This window comes from Molossus molossus, unplaced genomic scaffold (assembly GCF_014108415.1).
Source record: "Molossus molossus isolate mMolMol1 unplaced genomic scaffold, mMolMol1.p scaffold_m16_p_40, whole genome shotgun sequence".
Taxonomy (NCBI): domain Eukaryota; kingdom Metazoa; phylum Chordata; class Mammalia; order Chiroptera; family Molossidae; genus Molossus; species Molossus molossus.
This window is the reverse complement of record NW_023425378.1, coordinates 310,410-336,116: the sequence shown is the minus strand read 5'-3', so window position 1 is coordinate 336,116 and position 25,707 is coordinate 310,410. Positions and strand designations below refer to the sequence as shown.

Here is a 25,707-nt window from a genome sequence, read left to right as displayed (position 1 = left end):
CATGTACCTCGGTTGCAGTTTGTCCCCGGCCCTGGTTGGTCGTGCGGGTGGCGGCCACTCGATGTGTCTCTTTTGCATCAATGTTTCTCTCTCTCTCTCTCTCTCTCGTCCTCTCTCTCCCTCCCACTCTATCTGAACAAAAAATGGAAAAATGTCCTCGGGTGAGGATAAAAAAAAAAGAAAAGGCAAATAACCTATCTCAAAAAACTACAGCACACTGAAAAAAGAAATATATATAAAAGAGTGGAAAGCATATACCATGTTCATGGATTAGAAGAATCAACATCATTAAAACCCAAAGACATCTACAGATTTAATGCAATTCCTATTAATGTACCAATGACATATTTCATAGATCTAGAACAACTACTCCAAAAGTTTATATGGAATTTAAAACACCAAGAATAGCCACAGCAATCGTAAAAATGAAGAACAATGTTGGATGGATCACAATACCCGGTATCAAGCTACTGAAAAGCCACTGTAATCTAAATAGCCCAATAATGGCACAAGAACAGACATAAAGGTCAATGAAACAGAACAGAAAACCCAGAAATCATCCCAAGACTCTATGAACAATTAATATTTGTAAAGGAGGCAAGAGCATACAATGAAGTAAAGACAGTATGTTCAAATAATGGTGTTGGGCCTTGGCTGGTATTGCTCAGCAATTAGAGCTTTGGACCTCAAACCAACGAGTCACAAGTTCAATTTCGGTCAAGGGCAAATACCTCGGTTGTGGTTTGGTCCCCAATCCTGGTTGGAGTCCTGCAGCAGGCAGTCAATGTGTCTCTCTCACACTGATGTTTCTCGCTCTCTCTCCCTCCTTTCCACTCTATCTGCAGATTAATTTTAATACAATATGCTCAGGTGAGGATTAAAAACAAAAATGGTGTTGGAAAAATAAGACAAGTTACATGCAATAAAATAAAACTAGACCACCAACTTACACCATACACAAGAATAAACTCAAAATGAATAAAGACTTAAATGTCACTTGTGGAACTATAAAATTCCTAGAAGAAAATGAAGGCAGAAAAATCACAGACATCACATGTAGCAGAATTTTTACTGGTACATCACCTAGAGCAAGAGAAACTAAGGGAAAAATTAATAATTGGGTCTATATCAAACTAAAAAGCTACTGCATGGCAAAAGAAATGAGCTTCAAAATGAAAAAGGAACCCCACTTTATGGGAGAGCATATTGCCAATGATATATTGGAGAACGGGTTAATTTCCAAAATATACAGAGTACTCATACAACTCAACAAAAGGAAGACAAAGAATCCAATTAAAAATTGGCAGAGGACCTGAAAAGACACCTCTCCAAATAGAACATACAAATGCCCTAGAGGCACGGAAAAAAATGTTCAATGTCACTAATCGTTAAACAGATGCAAATTAAAGTGACTATGAGATATTCCCTCACACCAGCCAGAATGGCTGCCATCAACAAGTAATCAAACAAGTGCTGGTGAAGGTGTGGAGAAAATGGGACTCTAGTACACTGCTGGTGGGAATGCAGACTGGTGCAACCACTGTGTTATGGTGTTACATCAAAAACTTAAAAATTGAACTGCCATTTGACCCAGTGATCCCACTTCTAGGAATATACCCTAAGAAACCTGAAACACCAATGAGAAAAAATATATGTACCCCTATGTTCATAGCAGTACTATTTACAATTGCTAAGATCTGGAAACACCCTAAGTGTCCCTCAATAGTTAAGTGGAAATAAGCTATACATATACATATACACAATGAAGTACTATACAGCTGTTAAGAAAACAATCTCTTACCCTTTGAGACAACATGAAGGTATCTGGAGAGTATTATGCTGAGCGAAATAAGCCAGTCAGAGAAAGAAAAGTACAACATGATCTCACTTATTTATAGAATATCATGAACAAAATAAGCTGTCAATCAAAACAGATCCATAGACATGGAATTAGGGAACAGACTGACAAACCTCAAAAGGAAAGCAGATGGGGTAGGAGCAGGAAGAGAGAAACCAAAAAACTGATATGCATATATGCATAACTAATAGACACAAAAAATAGTTTGGAAAAAGGAGGTGAGGTGGCAGCAGGGGGAAGGGGTTAAATAGAAGAAAAATGAGGGACATCAGTAATATTTTCAACAATAAAGTTTAAGAAAGGAAGGAACAGCAACTCTGCTCACTAAACAAAGGAGCTAGGGCATCCATCTTCTGGTTCTTGGGCCTTCAATTTTTTTTTTTATTCCTCATCCGAGGACACTTTTCCATTTCTTTCGGTTCAGATAGAGTGGGAGGGAGAGGGAGATGAGAGAGAGAGAGAAAAACATCTACGTCAAAGGGACACATCAAGTGGCTGCCACCCGCACAACCAAACAGGGAAACCGAGGTACGAGTTATGAGGTACGCGCCCTTAGCAGGAACCAAACCTGAGTATTCTGGACTGCAGGCCAACACTCTAACCGCTGAGCTAAACCCGCCAGGGCCAGATTGTTTTTCAATGTTTATTTATTTTTGTTACAAATATCTCTCCTTCCCCCCCCCCCCCACTGACACCCTTCTCCTAAGCCCACCCACCACCCAGAATTATTGTCTATGTCCTTGTTCATCCATACATGTGTGTAAGTTATGTGGTTTATCCCCCCACCACCATCCATTCAACTCTTCTGAGGTTTGTCCATTCGCACCCCATTTCCATGTCTCTGGGTCTATTTTGTTTCTCGAGCCTTCAGATTTTGAGTGATGTTTTCAAGCTTGGGATGGGAGACCACAGAACTCTCAGACTCCATTAGTTCATGAGGAAGATTTATATATGACCTCAAACACACAATTGTCTTTATTTTTACATACCATAATTTTATAGATTTTGGATTGTTTGGATTTTAAAATGATCCAAACAATAATGCTATTGGTTCTTTGGAAAACTCTGGCCAATAAAAGTCACAACTCCCCTTTTATTCTTCATAATGGTGATTTTCTCTTTTTCTTGATTGGCTGGGTTGAGGTTTTTCAAATCTCCTATTTTCAAAGAACTAGTTTAGTTTGCAACTTTGTTCATACTGTTTTTCTTTTCAATTTCACTAATTTCTGCCCTGGCAGGTTTGGCTCAGCGGTTGGAGTGTCAGCCTGTGGTCCAGAGACCCGGGTTTAGTTCCCGCTAAGGTTGCGGTTTGTCCCCGGCCCCGGTTGGTTGTGCGGGTGGCAGCCACTCAATGTGTCCCTTTCACGTCGACGTTTCTCTCTCTCTCTCTCTCTCTCTCTCTCTCTCTCCCCCCCCCAACCCCCTTTTGCGGATAAAAAAAAATTTGTTTTCACCGATTTCTGAACTTATCTTTTTAATTCCTTACTTGCACTTGCTTTAGGCTTCATTGGCTCTAATTTCGTCCATGGAAAAAGAGGATACCCCTTAAATTTTGAGAGTTTTCACTTTCATTTAGTTAAAATTTTTAATTTATTCTTTATATCCTTTTTTTCCCCTCACCCTAGGACATTTTTCCATTTTTTGTTCAGATAAAGTGGGAGGAAGGGAGGGGGAGGGGAGAGAGAGAGAGAGAGAAACATTGACGAGGAGAAAGGGACACATCGAGTGGCTTCTCTCCTGCACGACCCAACCAGGGCCAAGGACAAACTGCAACGGAGGTGTGTGCAGGCTGATGCTCCAACCGTTGAGCAAAACCGGTTAGGGCTGTTTTACATCTTTTAGATCCATAGTTTAGATGTGTACTTTCAATTTTTAGCCATTTTACTTAGTTATAATTCCACTGTGTTCTGAAAATGTACTTAGTATAATTTGTATTCATTGTATTTCATGGGCAGGAATGTTTTCTATGTTTATGAATATTCTGTGTGCCCATGAAAACTGTTGCATTCTACTAACAGTAGGTCAATTCAATTCATACTATATCATCCTGTAACTGAGAATGTTAAAATAATGTATCATACCCTAAGTTACCTTTTTCTGTCTAATTATTCAGTTATTAAATTAGGAATGTTGAAGACTTCAGTGATATAATAGCAAATTTGTCTATCTGATGAATCTGTTAGTTTTAACCTGATGTATTTTTAAGCTGTCGGTTGTACATGTGTTTGGGATGGTTCAATTAAAAGCAATCTCAAGCCCTGGCTGGTTTCGCTCAGCGGTTGGAGCATCAGCCTGCGATTCAGATCAGTTCCCGCTAAGGGCGTGTACCTCAGTTGCAGTTTGGCCCTGGCCCTGGTTGGTTGTGTGGGTGGCAGCCACTTGATGTGTCCCTTTCACGTCGATTTCTCTCTCTCTCTCTCTCTCTCTCTCTCTCTCTCTCTCTCTCTCTCTTTTCCTGCCCCGCATCTGAACAAAAAATGGAAAAATGTCCTCGGGTGAGAATAAAAAAATAAAAAATAAAGCAATCTCAAAATGACTACCACCTTGAGAAAGAGTAAACTAGAATCACACCATGTCTTATAACACAAAAAGATAAATTCTGAATCATATTATTTCTCCACTAGATTATGGTAATCTATTCCCTAACTACAAATTTGTCCAGGGGTTAAAAAAGAAAAACTGAAGCAAGTGTGAAAGCTGAAGTGATCTATATATGTTTTTCATACATGTAGGCTTATTTCAGTGAAAATCAAAGAGAAAAAGTAAATGGAAACAAAAAAAAAGAGATTCAGATATTGGAATTCGTAAACATTATTAAAATACTAATATGCTAAAAAATTAATGATGAATAATTTTAGCACAGAATTGGAAACTGTGCAAAAAATCCACCCAAATTTTTAGAGGAAAAATAGGGTAAACAAAAGAACTCAAAAATAGTTTAACTTTAGGTGAGATACAGAAAAAAATCTAACTGGAAAATAACTCAGAAGGAAATAAACATAAAGAAAGAAAAAAGGTTGAAAAAAAAAAGGAAAACAGAAAAGAGAATAGGGAAAGCTGTAATATAAAGTACAGATAAAAGAAAAACAACAATTGGACAAGAACAAACTTTAAAGAAATGATCTCTCCTGCACAACATTAAAGGACAATAAGATAAAGATTGAAGAAGTAGGACAAATGACAAACAAATCCAAAAGAACTACGATCATGATCAGAAACTTCAGAAAACCAAATATTAAGAGAAATTCTTATGTAGTTAAAACACCACCACCACCAATCAACACTTGGGTAAAGGTACACATAACACTCCTAGGATTAACAATAAGATCATGAGACTTGTAAAAACATAAAATAGGGTTTTCTGTTTTAAAAGATATGTTTTTATTTATTTTTTTAGAGGTTAAAAAAGGGAGAGATTGAAACATCCATGTGAGAGAGAAACATCAATAGGCTACCTCCTGCACACCCCCTACTGGGGATCGAGCCCACAACCTGGTCACATGCCCTGACCTGGAACCAAACTGTGACCTCTCAGTCCCTGTAGGACACTCAATCCTCTGAGCCACACTAGCTAAGCAGTTAAGCTTTCTTTTTTGTTTTGATTTTTCCACAATTTATGAGAAACAGTTGGTAATTAAATGTGGAGATTGCTGGCACCTCTGAAATCAAACAACCTTTCACTCAAACAATAAGTAGATAAGGGCTGCGCTTTCCCCCACTCCTCCTCCCTGCTGTTTTAATGACTTCAAGATAATTCACACTGAAGAATCTCTGATAAATAGAAAGTTCCCTTCAAACAAATCTCCCTGTTTTTTTTTTTTTAATTCTCTGTAACCCCTTCAGACAAGACCAACCTTTTTCATACTTCCTGTAACTTTCTTTTGCTCCAAAGCATATTTTACAGGCTAGAAAAGATGTTAATAAAGATGCCTACCTGGCACATTGGCCAGACTGTCTCCTAGAAAACAAACAAACAGCAACTCCCCAGGAATCCCCTGGCATCTGTTCAACTTCAATACGATCTCCTGGCTGCCTCCACTGCCCTTTATTTCCAAAAGACCCGAATAAAAGAGTAACTCTCTCATTCTTACCTGCCTTTGTATTGCCAGTCAATACACGGGTCCTTTCCCTGACTATGGGGAAAGTAATAAACTTACTCCTTTTTCCTCCCTCTTCTCTTTACTATAAATTCTTTCACAAGCCAGCATCACAGGCCAAACCCTAACAAGACTTCTATTCAAAAAGAATAAAAATCTGAAGTCAATGGAATAAAAATTCCAAATTATGAAAATAAGAGATTTCTATACCCGTTGAAAACATTCAGAAAAAAAAAAAAAAAGAAGAAGAAGAAGAAGAAAAGAGAGAGAAGCTCTTGCCAGTTTGGCTCAGCAGTAGAGCAGAAGATCATGGTTTTGACTCCTGGTCAAGGACACACACCTGAGTTGCAGATTCGATCCCTATCCCAAGTGGGGGCCATACAGGAGACAACCAAATGATGTATCTCTCTCAAATAGATGTTTTCCTCTCTCCTCTATCTAAAAATCAATGGGAAAATATCCTCAGGTGAGGATTAACAAAAGAAAAAAAAGGAGGGGGGAGATTTGTAATACAAAAGGGGATAAAGCAGACTATGCCACACAAATCATGCTTAATTCTATTAACATATAACTTTGAGAACTGGTTTAACAGACATGCAATAATTTTAAAATAAGAAAGTTGGAAAGGATATAGGGAACACCTGCAAATAATCAATTCTACCTGTTAGTATAGTTTGTCCAAGAACAACAAAATATACGTTCTTTCTAATAAAAAAAAAGAATTAGATCATTTACCAAGACTGATGCAATGTAAAATTATAACGTAGATTCAAATAATAAAAGAGTAAACACATTTAAGTTGAAAATCAATAACACAATGTAATCAGAAAATTCTTATATAATTATTAATCATATTACATAAACCATAAGTTAAAGAAATTAAATCACAATTAAAATTAGAAAATATTTCTAAATAAATTACACATACCATTCTTGTAGAATGCATCAAACCATGTTTCCTTTAAAATTACTTGCTAAGTATGTGTATGTAAAAAATCAGCAAAAGTAACATTGAATACATTAAACCCAAAGAAAGTAATGAGAAAATTAAAAATTAAAAAATAGGAAGCAACCATAATGTAGGTATATGTTTTTAAAATTATTACATTTAAGTCCGGCCGGTGTAGCTCAGTGGCTGATCATCGACCCATGCACCAAGAGGTCACCCGTTCAATTCCCGTCAGGACACATGCCCAGGCTGTGGGCCAAAGCCTCAAAGAGGGGAATGCAAGAGGCAGCCAATTGATGTTCTCTCTCATCAATGTTTCTATCTCTCTCTCTCCCTCTCCCTTCTTCTCTCTCTAAAATTAATAAAGAAAAAAATACTAAAAAACAAAACAAAACTCTAGCCCTGGCTGCTGTGGCTCTCAGTTTGTTGAAGCATCAACTCATACACTGAAAAGTCAAAAGATAAATCTTGGTCAGGATATATACCCAGATTGCAGATTCCATCATCAGTCAGGATGTGTTTGAAAGGCTATTAATCAATGTTTCTCTCTTTCTCTCCCTCTCCCTACCTCTCTCTAAATAAATAAAAATATATCCTCATGTGAGGTTTAAAAAATAATAACTAATAAAAACTCTAGCAAGACCCATTAATAAGAAAGTAAAAGTTCAAATAATAAAACCCATAGATTTTGTTATTGCACATCAGACATTTCCAAAAACAATAGAGAATATAAACAAATCCATGCCAATAATGTTCACATGAAATGAAAAAATCTCTTCTCTAAAACAGAATTCAATCAATAAGGTTCCACAACCCCCAAATCTAAATAGTGACCAATACTGCATTTAAATGTAGCCACATTTTGTAACTTTCAATTACAAAAAATCTAAGATCAAGAGGCTTGACCAGAAAAAGTTTCTAAATACTAAAAGAGAAACATAATCTTCAACACAAAACTCTTCTAGAAAATAACAAAGTAATATACCATTTCAAAACACCTTTCATGAAACAGGTATAATCATGATTCCAAAATCTCCAAAGGGCATTACAAAAAGTAAAAATCAATCTCTGTTATGATCACAGAGGCTAAGCAAGCAGTATAGTCATCCCTTGGTATCTATGAAGGATAGCATGGACCCTCATGGATACCAAACTCCATCAGTGATTAAGTCCCTTATATAACATGGCATGGTATTTGCACATAACCTCCATATATCCTCCCATACACTTTTTTTTTTTTTTGGTACGTACCCAGGACTCTCTGGTCCGCAGGCCGACACTCCAACCACTGAGCCAAAACAGCCAAGGCCCTCCCATATACTTTAAATCATATCTAAATTACTTATAGTAGTTAGATTGTATTGTTTAGGGTATAGTGACAAGAAAAAAATTGTCTGCACATGTTCAGTACACCAAACAATCTTAGGCCAAACAATCTTAGATCAAACTACACACACATCAGCAACAATGTAATTCTTTTTGGAATATTTCAATCAGATTTCCTAATATGAAGGGCCAATAATATAAACAATAATACATCTCAATCAAATTTTATTTACTTCAGGATCACAAGGTTGATTACAATTTGAAAGATCAATGTTAACTTCCAAATTCAAACAAGATGTGGCAAATTCACTTTTCTTTATTTCTCCTAATTAAAGCCCACTAAAGTCACTATACACTATATATAAATCAAATGCAGCCCAGGCTGGAGTTGCTCAGTGGTTAGAGCATTGACCTGTGGATTGAAGAGTTTGCTGGTTCAATTCTCAGTCAAGGGCCGGTACCTAATTGGGTTCTAGGTCTGATCCCTGGCCCCAGAAGGGGTGCATGTAGAAGGCAATCCACCGATGTGTCTCTCTCATATTATGTTTCTGTCTCCACTCTCCCACTCTCTCCCTCCCTTCAGCTCTCTCTTAAAAAAGAAAGAAATATCCTCAGGTGAGGATTAAAAACAGCAAAAATTGAGACAGAAACATCGATGAGAGAGAACATCAATTAAAAAAAAAAACACAAAAAATTTTAAAATAATTTAAAAATAAAATAAATTACTAATAAAATTAAACCAACATAAAAGAGTCCCCAAAATAAATTTTAAAAAGTGAACTGTTGCCCTAGCTGGTTTGGCTCAGCGGTTAGAGCATCCGCCTGCGGTCCGGAGAGACCCGGGTTCGGTTCCCGCTAAGGGCATGTACCTCGGTTGCAGTTTGTCCCCGGCCCTGGTTAGTCGTGCGGGTGGCAGCCACTCGATGTGTCCCTTTCACATCAATGTTCTCTCTCTCTCTCTTCTTCTCTCTCCCTCCCACTCTGTCTGCGCAAAAAATGGAAAAATGTCCTCGGATGAGGATTAAAAAAAAAAAAAAAAAAAGTGAACTGTTATCAATCTTTGAACTCAAGGGAAAATACAGCAATAAGTTCCATGGATTTGTTTTGTTGCTTTTGGTTTTAATATTTCCTTTGTTCACTTTGTTTTGTTTTGCCTCATATATCCCTTACTGCATTCTGGAGATGACACAATCTGAAAACAACAACAGGCGCAAAATTGCTCTCTCTAATTAAAACACCAGGTAAGACCAAGGAATACTGAAAACCAAGGAAGATTGAAAACTACTCAGCAAATACAATGTGGCTCCATGCTCACCTTTATCACTAGCCTAAAACAGCATACAGTGAAAGGAACAGACAGTGCAACTTCACAATTTCCCGGTTTTAATATTACACAATTACACAAAATGCAACCACTTGAAGAAACAAGGGAAAACTACACTTTTTCTCTGGTTCCATATTTTTGCCGTCCTATGAATTTATAAAAAAAATAGTTTTTAAATCCTCACCCGAATGTTTTTCTGTTTATCTTCAGATGGAGAGAGAGGGAGAGAGAGAGAGAAAGAGAGAGAGAGAGAGAGAGAGAGAGAGAGAGAGAGAGAAACACTGAGGTGAAAGGGACACACTGACTGGTTGCTTCCTGCATGACCCCGACCATGGCTGGGGTCAAACCACAATGAAGGTATGTGCCCTGGCCAGAATCGAACCCAAGACTATTAGCCCATGGGCTGCCACTGGCTACTGCTGAGCCAAACTGGCAGGGCTATAATTATTATTTCTCAAGTTTGAAAAATATCAGCATACTTCTTGAGAATAATGGATTAGGGTAAAATCCTATGTTCATCTAAGAGGCTTCAGAAACTAACTCAATAGGCATCAATGGTTTTTAAAATTAAATAATAATCCTAGAAAACTTCAGAAAAATTATCATGTGACAAAAAATCACATTAAGGATATGAAATAAATCAAGTATTTATAAATATTAAGTTTCGCTTATCAGTTAAAATTAGAAGTATCAGCCCTGGCCGGTTTGGCTCAGCAGTTGGAGTGTTGGCCCATGGACCAGAGAGTCCTGGGTTCGGTTCCCACTAGGGGCACATACAAAAACAAAACAAAACAAAAAATACACAAAGATGTACTTAAATAGCCACAAAAAACTTTTTTATGGATCATATTACTTTAAACAGACCATTAACAATTATAAATAAAAGTTTTCAAACAGAAGTATTTTTCCGGATTAGTTAAGAAAAAGTTATCCACTGAGATCAAGAATTCTTATATCATATGAACGTATACTGCCCACATTCCCCTAAGATGAATACACTCAGTTGAGAGTTTATGGCCCATTCTATTATAACAGCATCAATTGTACAATTTAATAACAGACATACTCCAATTTTAAAAAATTCAAATGCAGCCTGGACAGTGTGGCAGTGGTTGAGCGATGAACCATGCACCAAGAAGTTGCTGGTTTGATTCCCAGTCTCAGCACATGCACAGGTTGTAGGCCCAATCCCCAGTGGAGGGCAGGCAGGAGGTGACCAATTAATGTTCTCTTTCAATAATGTCTCTCTCTCTCTCTCCGCCACTCCCTCCCTCCCTCCCTCTCCTTTCCTCTCTTTCTAAAAATCAATAAAGGAAAAAAAAATTTTTTTAATTCAAATGCAAGAATTCTGTAACAAATATATTACTTAGGTGTAAAATTCAAACATTTCCTTCTTTGAAGAGTGCAATGAATAAGATACTTTTTAATATTCTAACATGCACAATGATAACAGACTATTAAAATCATTTTTCCTATGTCAAAATAATAAATCAGGGACAAACAGCTATCTGTTTTTATTCTTTTGCATGTCTTTTCAATTTTCCAGTTCCATTATTATTATATTTCCTTTATTAATTTTAAAGAGAGATGAAGAGGAAGAAAGAGAGAGAGAGAGAGAAAAACAGCAATAAGAGAGAATATCGATTGATTGGCTGCCTTCTGCATGCCCCCCCCTCCCCCCACTGGAGATTTGGCCCACAACCTGGGCATGTGCCCTGACTGGGAACTGAACCAGTGACTTCCTTGGTGTAGAGGTCGATGCTCAACAACTGAACCACACTGGCCAGGCCTCAGTCAGTGCCATTATAAAAGAGGTCTTCCTTAATCCATGGTATGTTTTTAGTTCCTCTGCAAAAAAATTATTTGCCCATATATATAATGAAAGTTTATTTCTGGCCTCTCAATTCCGTTCCATTGGTCTATGTTTTGATTATTGTCACTTTGCAGTATAATTTCAAGTCAAGGAGGAGTTTAACAACTCCAGCTTCATTCTTTTTCCTCAAAATTGCTCTGGTTTTTTAGCCCCTCCACCCCCAATAGTTCCTCAGAAATCTGGTAATTTTTTTTGTTTGTTGTATTCTTTGAAAACTGCTATTGTGGCCCTAGATAGTATGGCTCAGTGGGCTGGATGATGTCCCTTTCATCAGAGGATTGCCAGTTTGATTTCCAGTCAAGACAAATGCCTAGGTTGTGGATTCAATCTCTGGTAGGGGGTATGCGGGAGGCAGCCAATCAGTATTTCACTTTCGATACTGGTGTTTCTCTCTCTCCCTTCCTTCCTAGCTCTCTAAGAATCAATAAAAAAAAAAATCTTTAAAATAAAAAAAATGCCATTGTGATTTTGAAGGAGACTGCATTAAATCTATATACTGCTTTAGATAATACGGCCATTTAAAGATGTAAATATAAGAAATGAAACAATAAATTACATAAAACAGTGGTACTAAATTTAATGAACCTGGTCTTAAAGAGGATTTTATTAATTTGACCCCAAAGGCAAAGGATGTGTAAAGGCAAAAATGAATGGGACTACATGAAACTAAAAAGCATTTGCACAACAAAAAAATACTGTGAACTGAACAAAAAGGCAACCAACCAAATGGTTGGAAACCAAATGTTGACAGAGCCCTGACAGAGGTTAATATCCAAAAAATATAAAGAACTCATACAACTCAACACCAAACAATCTAAATGAAAAAGATCTGAACAAACACTCCGTTCAAGAAAATACACAAATTGCCAACACATGTATAAAATGATGCTCAACAAACTGGGTTTGGCTATTAGGAAAACTTCATTTACCAGAAAAATTTGAAAACATTCACTCAAAAAATTTTATGACCCCCTAGGTTCATTGCAGCATTACACACAGTAGTCAAGACATCAAACAACCAAAGTATACTTCTATAATTAATTGGATAATGAATTTGTGGTAAATATATACTATGGAATATTACTCAGTTGTAAGAAAAGATGAAATATTGCCATTTGCATCCATATGGATGGATCTTGAGAATATGCTAAGTGAAATAGGTCTAACAAAAAAGTCAAGAACCACATGATTTTACTCATATGTGGAATATAAAACTGAAAGTGACAAACAAACAAGACATAAAAACTCATAAACACAGGCAACAGAAAAGTATGGTGGTTACCTGACAGATATGGGGATGAGGAATAACAATAGGTTGAGAAGGTCCAGTGTATGACAATGAAATAAGATTCAACTTTGGGTTGTGGGCACACAATACAATATACATATGATATCACAGAACTGTGTAAGAAGTCCACATAATTTCATTAACCAATATTACCTCAATAAATTCAATAAAAATAAAATTTAAAAATAATGAAAAAACTTTATATATACAAAAGATTTAATTGGAAAATAAAAGTTCTTATCTATGACAATCATAAAAAAAGGTTGCAAATTATCAACACATTTTTTAAAACAGGAAGAATCCCCTACTAGCAAAATCCCCTACTTTGATGATGTATCAACTCTGATTCAGTAAATATAAGAATTTGGGGTGGATAAGTGAGGGAGACGGTGGTAGGGGAAGTGAGATACAGAAAACTGATACTAATATTTTTAAAGCTCTCCCTGATGTTTACTCTATAAACTGGGTTTGGCAACCAGCCACTTAAATGATCTCAACTATCTTACTATATATCCTTAATAATATAATTTATTACGCACAAGCATCTTTCATTTTTTGGGTATAATTCTGTATGTGTCCCGCCCCATTATTTTACAATTGGGACTAAAAACAAAAGGATAAAACTCACAATTTTTTCTGTGCAAAGCGTTTTTCTCCGAAACTCTGCTATTACATGTATCTCACAATTACAATATAATAATAGATGCTCAACTACTCTGAATTAACTCTACATAATTGTGTTCTATCTCGTACAAACTTCCTGATTTTCTACCATGGATTATAAATTTGTATGTAACTATAGTTTTCAATTCAACAACCAAAAACAAGCTGCCATATAGTAACTATACTAAAAATTAAAACTGAAATACTTTTAAAAACCTACCTTAAAGTAATGACAATAATATCAAAGGATGACTATACTGCGTGTTAACAAAAAGATGTTTTAAAGACATTTTATTGTTGGAGAAAAACAGAAGAAATTATTCAAAGACAATATTTTAAATATCCATAAATACTTAAAAATATAAAACTAGATATTATCATTAGGAGGGTAAAAAACTTAAGTACATCATTTCACAGTGTGTAGATATAACCCAATATTGAAGACAAATCATATTAAATAATATTTTCTACTATACAGCAAGCAGAGTGTTTGGAAAATTTATTAAATTAGTCAGTTGATATAGTTACAAAAACAATACTAACTGGCCCTGGCAGGTGCGGCTCAGTGGTTGAAGCATCTGCCTGAGCATGGAAGGTTTGCCAAGTTTGATTCCAGGCCAATGGTACAAATAAATCTGTGTTGTGGGAGTGATCCCCAGCCACAGTCGGGTTATGTATTGGAGGCAATCAATTGATCTCTGTCTCTCTCTCCCCCTCCCCCCTTCCTTTCCACTGTCTCTAAAAAATCAATAGAAAAAAAATCCTCAGGTAAGGATTAACAGAAAAAAAATCTTCAAAAACAAACAGAAAAACTATGTTAGTTGAATATGAATTCCCTTATTGCTCTAATAAACTTTATCACTAAGCAAAACTTTAAATACATTCAATTATTGTAAATTTTAAATGGATATAGTAGTATATATATGGATGTAGTGTATATATATATATAGAATTCAATTAATTTGACTATTTGTCTAATATAATTTCAATTAAAGAATATATGAGAATTCTGTTGTTACTTCTTGTTATCAAGTAAAGTAAGTTAAAATACTTACCTGTGTTTCATACAAGTGGGCAATATGAAATTGAACTACAAAGGATCACGGAAAGAAATTAATCAAAATAAAGCTGAGTTTCAGGTAATAAACAAAAATACACAACATAAGAAAATGCTAAAACTAGATGACAAATTTAAGAGTGTGTAACTTTTCTTTTTAATAGAACAATATACAGATAAATCTACAGAAGATCATTTAATGCTTTAAAAAGCATTAAATAATTATCCCACTATTTTTAATTACAAATAGCATTTACATATATAGAAAGCATTAAAAATCAATACTAAACAAGTTTACAAAGTTCAAATCAGCAATATTAAGTATAATCTTCTAAATGTATATATCTTGACAAAGGATACTCAGTACTGTCACCTTAAATATACAGTAAAACTACTGCTTAATTAATAAAAATGTTTTTTAAATATATGGTTTTTCTTCATAGTAAATTTTATATAAACAGTATTTCCCAAGAAGTCACTGACCAGACAAAAATTAATTTACTAATATTTTAGTATACCGAACATCTTTAGTAAATAATTCTACTAACTTTTTGTTGTTCTTCAGAATTAGGTGACTTTAAAAAAATAAGTCAAACCACCTGAAAAAGCAAGACTATAAAATAAGTGTATTTAAAATTCAAATAAAGGTTGAATATTTTGCTTCATTTTATAGAAACTCTTCCCGATGCCCAATTCCCAACACTAGAAGCATGAATGGATTTAACAAAGACCAAAAAAAATTCAGCAAAACAAAAATCACAATAATTTTAACAACTACATTATAGCTATTTGGATTATATTGTTCTTTTTTGTCTAATACAAATCTCCTCTCTGTTTAGTGTTAGGTCCTAACTACAAAACAACTTTCAAATTATATGCAGAATATTTAAATATATGTATTTTTTTTCTAAGAAGAGTCTCACAGAAATCATGAAATTCTCATTTAGGATAAATACCCAAATTACTTTTTTCTCTTCTTTCCTCCTCCTTTCCCACACCTTCTCTTTATTATATCTCAATGAATACCATAAAGATAAAAATCTTTCAGGAAAAATGAAAACATTATCAATTCTTAAACTTAGCTCTTTAAGATTCTGATTCAGTAAGCCTGTGAAATGGCGGCTTTAGTACTGTTTCATTACTTTTCCTCAGCTTTCTAGTAAATTCTGTATACCTAGATTGAATAACACTGCACCAGGTACCCATAAATTACATTACTTAAAAAAAAAAAAATTATCGCCAAATTTTGTAATTAACTCTAAAATCAAACAACTATTTGGCACGTATCTATGATATCACAGTCCCATATAATACATCATTTTTTTGTAAGGTAAAAATCTATTTCACTCTAAAACATAGTTTGAACAAGTAGCATTAATATGTAACTGGCAAAATGTTCAACATGAAGCATTTTAATTACACAAACTGAAAATTTTAAATCATTGCCCAAAAATGTCTTGAAATTAAATTTTACTTAGAAACATTATTTTCTGAATATGTGAATAAAGAACAATTTGTAATACAATTTTTGTGTCACATAACATTTCATAAATATTAACGATATAATCCATCTTGCTAGCTTTAAAACTATATACTTACATAAAGAAACTATACTTTCCCTAATTTACTCACAAATAAAACTACATTTTCCACTGAGTTTCTTTTTAGCTTTACTTTGAATACTCTGATCATCCCAATTTTACAAGCACAGTTAAGAGTTTCAAAAATAGTCATGGTGTATGGAATATGGAAATCTTCAAGGACATTAAAAGAAAAAAAATCTTTTTTCCACTTAAAAAGACAGACCCTACAAGATAACAATGATTACCAATGATATCTAGCATAAAGCAGACAACAACTATGTGCTAGTGTTCTGTACAAAACTAGAGATTTTTATAGTTATTAAGTAACCACATTGATTATCATTAAAAAAACACACATAACTACTCAAATTAACTGTCCTAAAGTCTCCAAGTAGTCTTGTGCCTCCCATCCTTCTTTTCAATAACCCAACAAAAGGTCTTTATGGTCATGATTTCAAATGTCTTATGGATAGCCTGTTCCTCAAGAAGACAATAAAACTATGGTACTTAGAAATACTTACTTTCAACTTTGGACAAAGTACTGGGATTACAGTCAATCAAGGCTAACTGAAAATGCTGTAACAGAAAAGTAAAAATATTAATGCACTAAATTTAGAGTTGCACAAAATTGATTTATATATTTAAGGCTTTTAAGGTCACATACATAATAATAAAATCATGTTGGAGATTCCAAGATGGCTGCAGAGAACATGACAGTTACAGTAACCTGCTCCTGGTGGCCAAACTAGATATACAGCCAAATTATAGAGCAATCAACCTCAAAAACCAATTGAACCCTAGTTGAACTTAAGTCTTATAACCAAGGATTTACAGAAGACACACTGAGACTGGTAAAGGGGGTAAAGGCATGAAAAAGGTTGGCCCCATGTTGGCGGGTAACAGGTGGCAGCGAAGATTCCAGAAAAATATCCTAGCTTCAGGGGCTTCCCTGTGAAAAGTGTGGGGTCTAAGCCCCAGCCCAGGCTCTCCAGCCCACAGCACCACAGCCAGGAAGAGAAGGCCACATAACATCTGGATGTGAAAATCTGAGGGGATTCTATCCACCAGGGAGAGACTAGAGTGAGCTAAAGACACAGTAATCTCCTTAAAAGGCCAAAGCACAATGTGTAAGATCTTGTTTGCAGCCACTCACCCTGGGTTCCTGCAGATGGAGGATAGAGCAAACTAGAGTCACATTAGGAGTGACAATGATTTGTGGCTCTGAAGGAAAGGATCTGGGGGAAAAGCTGCCAGGACCCCTGTGCTGAGTCACATTCCATTACTAAACATGCCATTTTTCCTGGCTGGAATCCTCCCCACTGACTGGTATCAGCCTGGGGAATGTAATAACTATCTGCTCTGGTCTCCCTATTGTCCCCACATGTGTACCTTACAACCTGCTGAGGAGTCAGTTGCCTAGGCTGAGATGTAGATGTCTGCGTAGACTCGAAATGTCAATTTATGAGTTGTCCATCCTTGTTGTGGGGTAATTGCCCTACTTTCCTGTGAACCTGACTGTCCTTCTCCATCACAGGAGATCTGCTAGAATGACCCTATGAGCTTATGGTAGACCTGCCTACCCTTCAACACACCCACCCTCAGTGCTTCAGAGGCTCCACCTACTCCACATCTAGTGGCTTGGTGCAACGGAGAACCCTGCATAATCAGGACAGAATGAGCTATGAGACTCTGGGCTGGGGCCATATCCCCAACCTTCCCAAGCCTGACCTACATCACTCTCTCATAGGAGGTCCACTAGCCCCAACCTCCCAACTCCAACATCCTCACCGGCTGAGCTCTGTCTCCTCCCCAGCAAAATCTGGGACAGACTAAGCTGTGTGGCTTTAAAATGGGCCATTTTCCCCTCTCACCCACCTGAACAAAGCAGAGCCTTCCCTTAACACATCCAAATTTTCTGTTTTGGCCTGATAATTAAACTCTGCTGTTCTCATTCTGACAACTCCTTAAGACTCCATCCCAACACAAGGTGTACAAGCACCCAGTAAGACACAGTATACGCACAGACATTTGCTGAGTGGCCTCACTTTCAGCACTGTCACCGAGCTTGAACCTGTATTAGCCTGGTGAACACCTCTTGCTCCTGCCTTGACTCACTTAGAACCCACCTCATGCAACTCAAGTACCACCAGAGGTTCTTTCAGTGACAAAGCCTAACAGGCAACCTAAAGGCAAAAAGCAAATATGGCAGTGCCTTGGGACTTTCCTGACCTGCCTCCAGGACCAGTGATGATAAAAACCAGCCTTACTGTGCAGCCTGGTACTTGCCACATCCACCCAGGCCCAGCAGAGGCAGACAAAATGTGGATCACTTGACCTGCACCAGAACCCCTCCCAAGAGGCCTGGAAGCAACACACCCAGTGGCTAGCTTCAGACAACATCAGAGAAGGATTCAATTAGCTTCACAAATGGCAAATCTAAAGGGAGATATGGGGAGGGACAAACCCTGCTGAGCTGAATTCCACTTAGTGTGATCAGCACCTGCATAGGAACTTGCATGCACTCATCAAGGTTGAGCCTCTTGTCAGCCAGCCTGAGAGGTGATCCCACGCACAAATGGGCCAACAGCAATCAAGACTCAATTACAACAGGAGGGCCTACATAAGCCACACAATGGATATTACTGAAGCACCCAGCTCAGGTTAGGGAAATTGAACTACAGGATTCCACAAGACATCTACTAATTAAGGCTACCCTATAAAGACTGGAAGTCAAAACAGATCTGCCTACCACATATAAAAATGGAGAAATAAAGAAAGAGACCCCAAACGAAAGAACAGAGTGAAATCTCCCAAAAAGAAGCTAAATAAAATGGAAGCATACAATTTATAAAAAACAAAGCATAAAGTAATGGTTAAAAGGATGCTGAACAGCATGAAAAATGGCACAGAAACCATAAGAGAACCAATCAGAAATGAATACAGTATCTAAAATAAATTACACAATGGAAGAAAGAAATAATAGGCTGTATAAAATACAAGATCAAACCAACAATTTGAAAGATAAAGTAGGAAAAAAATCATTCAATTAGAGCAGCAAAAAGATAAAGATTTTTTTTTGAATGAGGATAGTTTATGGAGCTTTAGGGACAACGTAAACTATAACAACACCCACATGATACGCATACCATAAAAAGGAGAGAGAGAGGAAGAGATTGAGAACCTATTTTAACAAAGAATGACCAATAACTTGCCTTACCTGGTGAAGAAAAAAGGACATACAAATCCAGGAAGTGTAAAATAGTCCAAACAGGCCCACACCAAGACACGTAAAAATTAAAATGGCAATGCTTAAAGACAGATACTGTAAAAGCAGCAAGAGAGACACAGTTACCTATAAGGAAGCTCCTATAAGACTGTCAGCTGATCTCTCAACATAAACATTTCAGACCAGAAGGGACAGGCATACACTATTAAAAGTGATATAAGACAAGGACCTACAATCAAGACTCCTTTTACCCAGCAAGGCTATCATTTAAAATTGAAATAAAGAGCTATCCAGACAAGAAAAAGCTAAAGGAAGAGTCTGATACTTCCAAACCAGTATTACAAGAAAAGTTAAAGGGCCTGTGAGGAGACAAAAAAAACGGGGGGGGGTGGAGGCGAGAAGATGAATAAGATAATAAAATGGCTATAAATACATATCACTTTAAACATAAATGGCTTAAATACTCCATTCAAAGGATAAAATAAATAAGACCTATATATACAATGTCTACAATAGACCTACCTCATAATAAAAGAGAAACACACATACTAAAAATAAAGAGAAAAAAAGAAGACATTTCATGCAAAAACAAAAAACAGCTCGAGTAGCAATGTTTAACGTCTGACAAAATAGACTTTAAAACGAAGGTTATATAGTGAGAGACAAAAAGAAAAAAAGAAAAAAAAAGAATGCTACATAATGATAAAAAGAGCAATGCAAGAAGGATATAACACTTATAAACATTTATGGACCCAACACAGGAGCACCTAAATATGTAAAGTAAATTTTGATGGACAGGGGGTCAGGAGAGGGCAGGAGGGTGTCAAACAGGAAAACATATGTAACAAAAGTAAACAAGTAAATTTCATTTAAAAAATCTTGATGGACAGTAATACAGTCATAGGAGGGATTTTAATACCCACTGTCATCAATGGATAGACCTTCTAGACAGAAAAATCAACAAAGCAGCCTTAAAGGATACACTAGACAAGATAAATTTAATTTATATTTTCAGGGCATTACATCGGCAAAATAAACATTCTTTTCAAGAGCACTTGAAACACTTTCTAAAATACACTATATGTTAAGACACAAAACACATATTAATACATTTTTAAAAATTGAAATAATATATCTTCTCTGCCTAGTGGTACGAAAACAGAAACCAATCACACAAAAAAATCCTTGAAAAACACACAGACATGGAGACTAAATAACATTTTACTGAACAATGAATACATTAACAATCATATCAAGGATGATATCAAAAGATACCTCAAACAAATGAAAATGATACCTCAAACAAACCCAAAACCTACGGAACACAGAGAAAGTAGTCATAAGAGAAAAATCCATAGCATTACAGGCCTATCTCAGAAAACAACAAAAATCACAAACAATCTAACTTTCCATATAAAACTAAATAAATAAATAAGAAAAACAACAATAAACAAATTTCAAAATCAGAAGAAAAAAAAACAATTATCAGGCCCTGGCCGTTTTGGCTCAGTGGTTAGAGTGTTGGCCTGAGGTCCAGAGAGACCTGGGTTCAGTTCCCACTAAGGGCATGTACCTTGGTTGCAATTTGTTCCCGGCCCTGGTTGGTCGTGCGGGAGGCAGCCACTCGATGTGTCCCTTTCACGTCAATGTTTCTCTTTCTCTCTCTCTCCTTCCCTCCCACTCTATCTGAACAAATGGAAAAATGTCCTCAGGTGAGAATAAAAAAAACAAACAAAACAAATATCAGAAATAAACAAAAGAGTAAAAAAAATAAATAAAAATACAATGGAAATCAAGAGTTGGTTCTTTGAAAAGATAAGACTGACAAATCTTTAACTAAACTCACCAAGAGAAAAAGAGCGCGAGGACCAAACAATGAAAAATGACAGAGAAGTAACAGCTGACACTAGAGAAATATCCTCACCTGAGGACATTCTTCCATTGACTCCCCCCCCCCATCCCTGATACAGTGAGAGAGAGGGAGGGAGGGAGGGAGGGGGAGGGAGAGAGGGAAACATTCACTTGAGAAAGACACACTGATTGATTACCTCCCACACAACCTTGACCAAAGCCATGGCTCTATCCCACAACCGAGGTACGTGCTCTTGACCAAGAATTGAAGCCACAACTCTTCTGTCTGTGGGCTGGTACTCTAACCACTGAGCAAACCAGCCAGGGCAGAAATACAAAAGATCTTAAGAAAATATTACTAACAATTACTTGCCAACAAATGTGAGAATCTGAAAGAAATAAATTCCTAGCTAAAATCTGGAAACAGCCCAAATGTCCATCAGTTGATGAATAAATAAAAAAAGCTGTGGTACATATACACAATGGAGTACTATGCAACTGTAAGAAAGAAAGATCTCTTATCCTTTGAGATGACATGGTGGGACCTGGAAAGTATTATCCTAAGCAAAACAAGCCAAACAAAGACAAGTATCATATGATCTCACTTATTTGTGGAATATAATGGACATAACAGTCTGAGGAATGGGGTAGTCCCAGAGACGTGGAAATAGGGTATAGACCGACAATCCCCAGAAGAGGGGATGGTGGGGGAGAGATAAACCACAGAACTTACATGTATGTATGCATGAACAATGGACATGGACAACAAAGTTGGGGGGGGTAAGGGGGGTAAGGAGATATCAGTGGGGGAAAAAGGAGAAACATCTGTAACAAAAATATATAAATTAATTTTAAAAAATCAATAATAAAAACATACTTTATAAAAACAACTAGATAGAAACACACCACAATGTGTTTTCTTATGTTTTAAATATATTCCAAATATTCTGCATTAAATATGAGTTACTTTTACTAAAAAAAAAAAAAAAAATTTAAAGTGGGCCCTGGCTGGTTTGGCTCAGCAGTTGGAGTGTCGGCTGCAGTCCAGAGAGACCTGGGTTCAGTTCCTGGTAAGGTCACATACCTCAGATGCAGTTTGTCCCTGGCCTTGGTTGGGTCGTGCAGGTGGCAACCACTTGATGTGTCCCTTCATGTCGATGTTTCTCTCTCTCCCTCCCACTTTACCTGACAAAAAATGGAAAAATGTCCTCAGGTGAGGATAAAATTAAAAAATGAAACTGTCTTATGATCCAGTGATTCCACGTCTAGGAAATATCCAAAGAAAACCAGTTCACTGAACTGAAAGAATTTATGTACCCCTATGTTCACTGCAGCATTCTTTACAACAGCCAAGATCTGGAAATAGCCCAAGTGTCTACCGGTAGATGAGTGGATAAAAAAATCTGTGGTACATTTATTCAATAGACTACTACTCAGCTGTTAAAAACAAACAAACAAACAAACAAACAAACAAACAAAACAACAGATCTCTTACCCTTTGTGACAGCATGGCTGAGTATTATACTAAGTGAAATAAACCAGTCAGAGAAAGACAAATACCCTATGATTTCAGTCATATGTGGAATTCAAAGAACAAAATAAACTAACAAATAAAATAGAAACAGACTTCTAAATACAGAACAGACTGACAATTTTCAGAGGGCACAGGGAAGAGGTGGCTGGGTAAAAAAGGGAAGGGATTAAGAAAAATACCTTATTGTCACAGACAATAGTATGGTACTTACCAGAAGGAAGGAAGAGTGAGGGAAAGTAGATAAGGATATAGGGGGGATAAAAGATGATGGAAGGAGACTTGACTTTGGGTGCTGAATACACCATTAAAATATACATATGATATATTATAGAATTGTACATATGAAACCTATTTTGTTAACCAGTGTCACTCCAATATATCCCATAAAAAAGGAGAAATGATCAGAATATGTATCTTCTTAAATTCAAAGTTCTTTCTATCCTTACTAAATAAATCATACTCTTATATTATGCAATTGTTAATACATACACATATGTTATTCAAGGTGAACAATACAACAGCTTTATAACTGGTTTCCTGCTATTTCATAATATAACTATAATGAATGAGATGTTGCTTTTTATGAAGGAATGAAATGGAATCTATTGTCCTGATGAAGATGCTGTGAAGACTGTTGAATTAACAAAAGATTTAGAATTTTACATAAACTTATTATATAAAGCATCAGCAGGGTTTCAGCAGATTAATTTGAATTCTTAAAGAAGTTCTGTGAGTAAAATGCTATAAAACAGCATTTCATATTACAAAAATATCATTTGTGAAAAGTACTTTACTGATGAGGCAAACTTATTCATCATTTTACTTTTGGAAACTGCCAGAGAGCCCTAACTGGGCAGCTCAGTTGGTCAGAGTATCTTCCCAATATGCCGAGGTTACAGCTTATATCCCCAGGCAAAGGATATACAAAAGAATGAACCAATCAATATGTAAATAAATGGAAAAATAATTCAATGCTTCTCTCTCTCCTTCCTTCCCTTCTTCTCTCTTTAAAATAATCAATAAATAAAAATGTAAAACAAGCAAAGAAACTAAAAAATGTAAAACAAGCCACAGAGGATTGTTTCTGTGCTTCTGGACAACCACCAGACAACAGAATGGGACAGTCCCAGCAAAGACTAAGCAGCTGAAAAGATGGAATCATAGCCCTGGCCAGTGTGGTTCAGTGGTCAGAGTTGCAGCCTTCTTCAACCTTCTGTACTTTCTATTAAACTTTTTCTTCCAATCAAGCACCATCATTTGGTAAACCTCCAACCAGCAGGGGGATTGGGACTGGAGGATAAGGTAATTAAAGTGGGGATAGGAGAGGGCAAAACACTTCCATCTCAGGCCTGAAGTGTTGGGCAGAAAAGGCTAGAATGTGGCATGTTTTTTGTGTGTGTTTTTTTTCTATTTCTTTTCTCCCTTTACTAAAAAAGAGCTATTTCATTTTAACTTATGTTGTCCTGCAAGTAAAAAGACCAAAAGTAGAGAAAATGTACCTATTTTATTGAAATAATGTTAACGATTATCAGTGACAAAGCATTTTTAAAAAATCAACATAAAGGCAAATGGCTTATACAACCACTTCTCTATCACGAATAATGACATCTTTACTTCACTCATTATCAATAATAAATATATTTTGTGATGAACACTGATACTGAAAGAAAGAAAGAAAAAAAGAAATGATCACAGCCAGTCCAACCTTCAGCAATCAACCACCCAATTAATCAGCAGCCATCATCATCAAGTAAACCAGTAAACTGATTATAATTGGCTGAAGACTCACAAGATTGTCAGCATTTTTTAGCAATAAAGTATTTTTAAATTAAGAATAGTACACTGGTTTTTGTTTTTTTGTTTTTTTAACATAATACTATTATTTCCCACTCAACAGACTACAGTATAGAGTAAATGTAACTTTATACACACTTGGAAACTAAAATATTCATGCATCTTTCCTAAAATATTCACTTTATTACAGTGGTCTGGAACCACATCTGCAATATCTCCAAGGTATTCCTGTGGCATGCTCATCTAGACGAATCCATTTTAACAGTTTATGAAAGTAACAAGCATTATATAAAGCAAATTGTCAAAATGTCTATTTTTATTAAAGTAATAATAATTCACTACTTGACTTTAGCTGTAGATGCTCCTGGACTTAATATGGATGGGATTACATCCCACTATACCAATGGTAAGTGGAAAATATCATTAAGCTGAAAATGCACTTAATGCAGCGAACTTCATAGCGTATTCTACCATACCTTAAATGTGCAAAAACATGTATTAGTATACAATCAGGCAATTATCTTGACTTTCATGTCAAGAGTAATCACCTTCCTCTTGTTCTCATCAGAGACATAGGTGGGTGTTTTGTAGACATGATAGAAAGTAAAAACACAAAATAAAATATTCAAAACAAGCTGACAACACAACACATTGTTAAGTATAGGCTCTTTACCCTTGTGCTCTTGTGGCTGGACTGGGAGGTGCAGGTCACTGCCACTGCCTAGCGTCATGGGACCAAATAGTACTATAGTCATCCCTCTGTTATCGTGGTTAATCCGTTCCAGATTGTAATGGTTGCACCTGGTGTTGAAGGATTCCTGGCGTGCTCGAATACATAGGCCTACAGTCCATACATACAGTAATTTTCATTTTAATTGTAATACAGGGGTATATAATTGACTCAAACAACCAAGTACGAGCTGTATCATTTTCACTGTCTCAATCAACTTTTTAACGAATATGCAAAAGTAGAAGCACGAAGTGGCAAGGGATGACTGCATATATCACTACCCCAGGGAAATTATCAAAATTCAAAAACTGAGGTGAGGTTTCTATTAAATGCATATTGCTTTTATTTTACCTTATTATTTGTTAATTATCTGAGAGAGAGAAAGAGACATCCACCCACTGTTCTACATTCAGTGGTTCACTCCTACCTGTGCTGTGACTGGGAAAATGAAACGCACAATCTGGGGCATTAGAATGGTGCTCCAACCAACTGAACTACCAGCCAGGGCATGCACTGCTTTTTTATTATCATAAATTTAAAAATCGTACTGTTGA

At 36.2% G+C, this 25,707-nt stretch overlaps 1 protein-coding gene across 9 annotated transcripts in view; it reads right to left on the bottom strand.

Moving 5' to 3' along the window:
- LOC118616759 (lysine-specific demethylase 6A-like) overlaps positions 1–25,707 on the bottom strand; it is a 191,034-nt gene that overhangs the window by 141,271 nt on the left and 24,056 nt on the right. For all 9 annotated transcript variants that reach the window (XM_036242190.1, XM_036242188.1, XM_036242186.1 and 6 more), the window contains exons 4-5: positions 16,540–16,594; positions 14,434–14,468 (exon numbers count right to left, since the gene is read on the bottom strand). In XM_036242190.1, the coding sequence (XP_036098083.1) occupies positions 14,434–14,468; positions 16,540–16,594 (90 nt within the window). The remainder of the gene's footprint in view (positions 1–14,433; positions 14,469–16,539; positions 16,595–25,707) is intronic.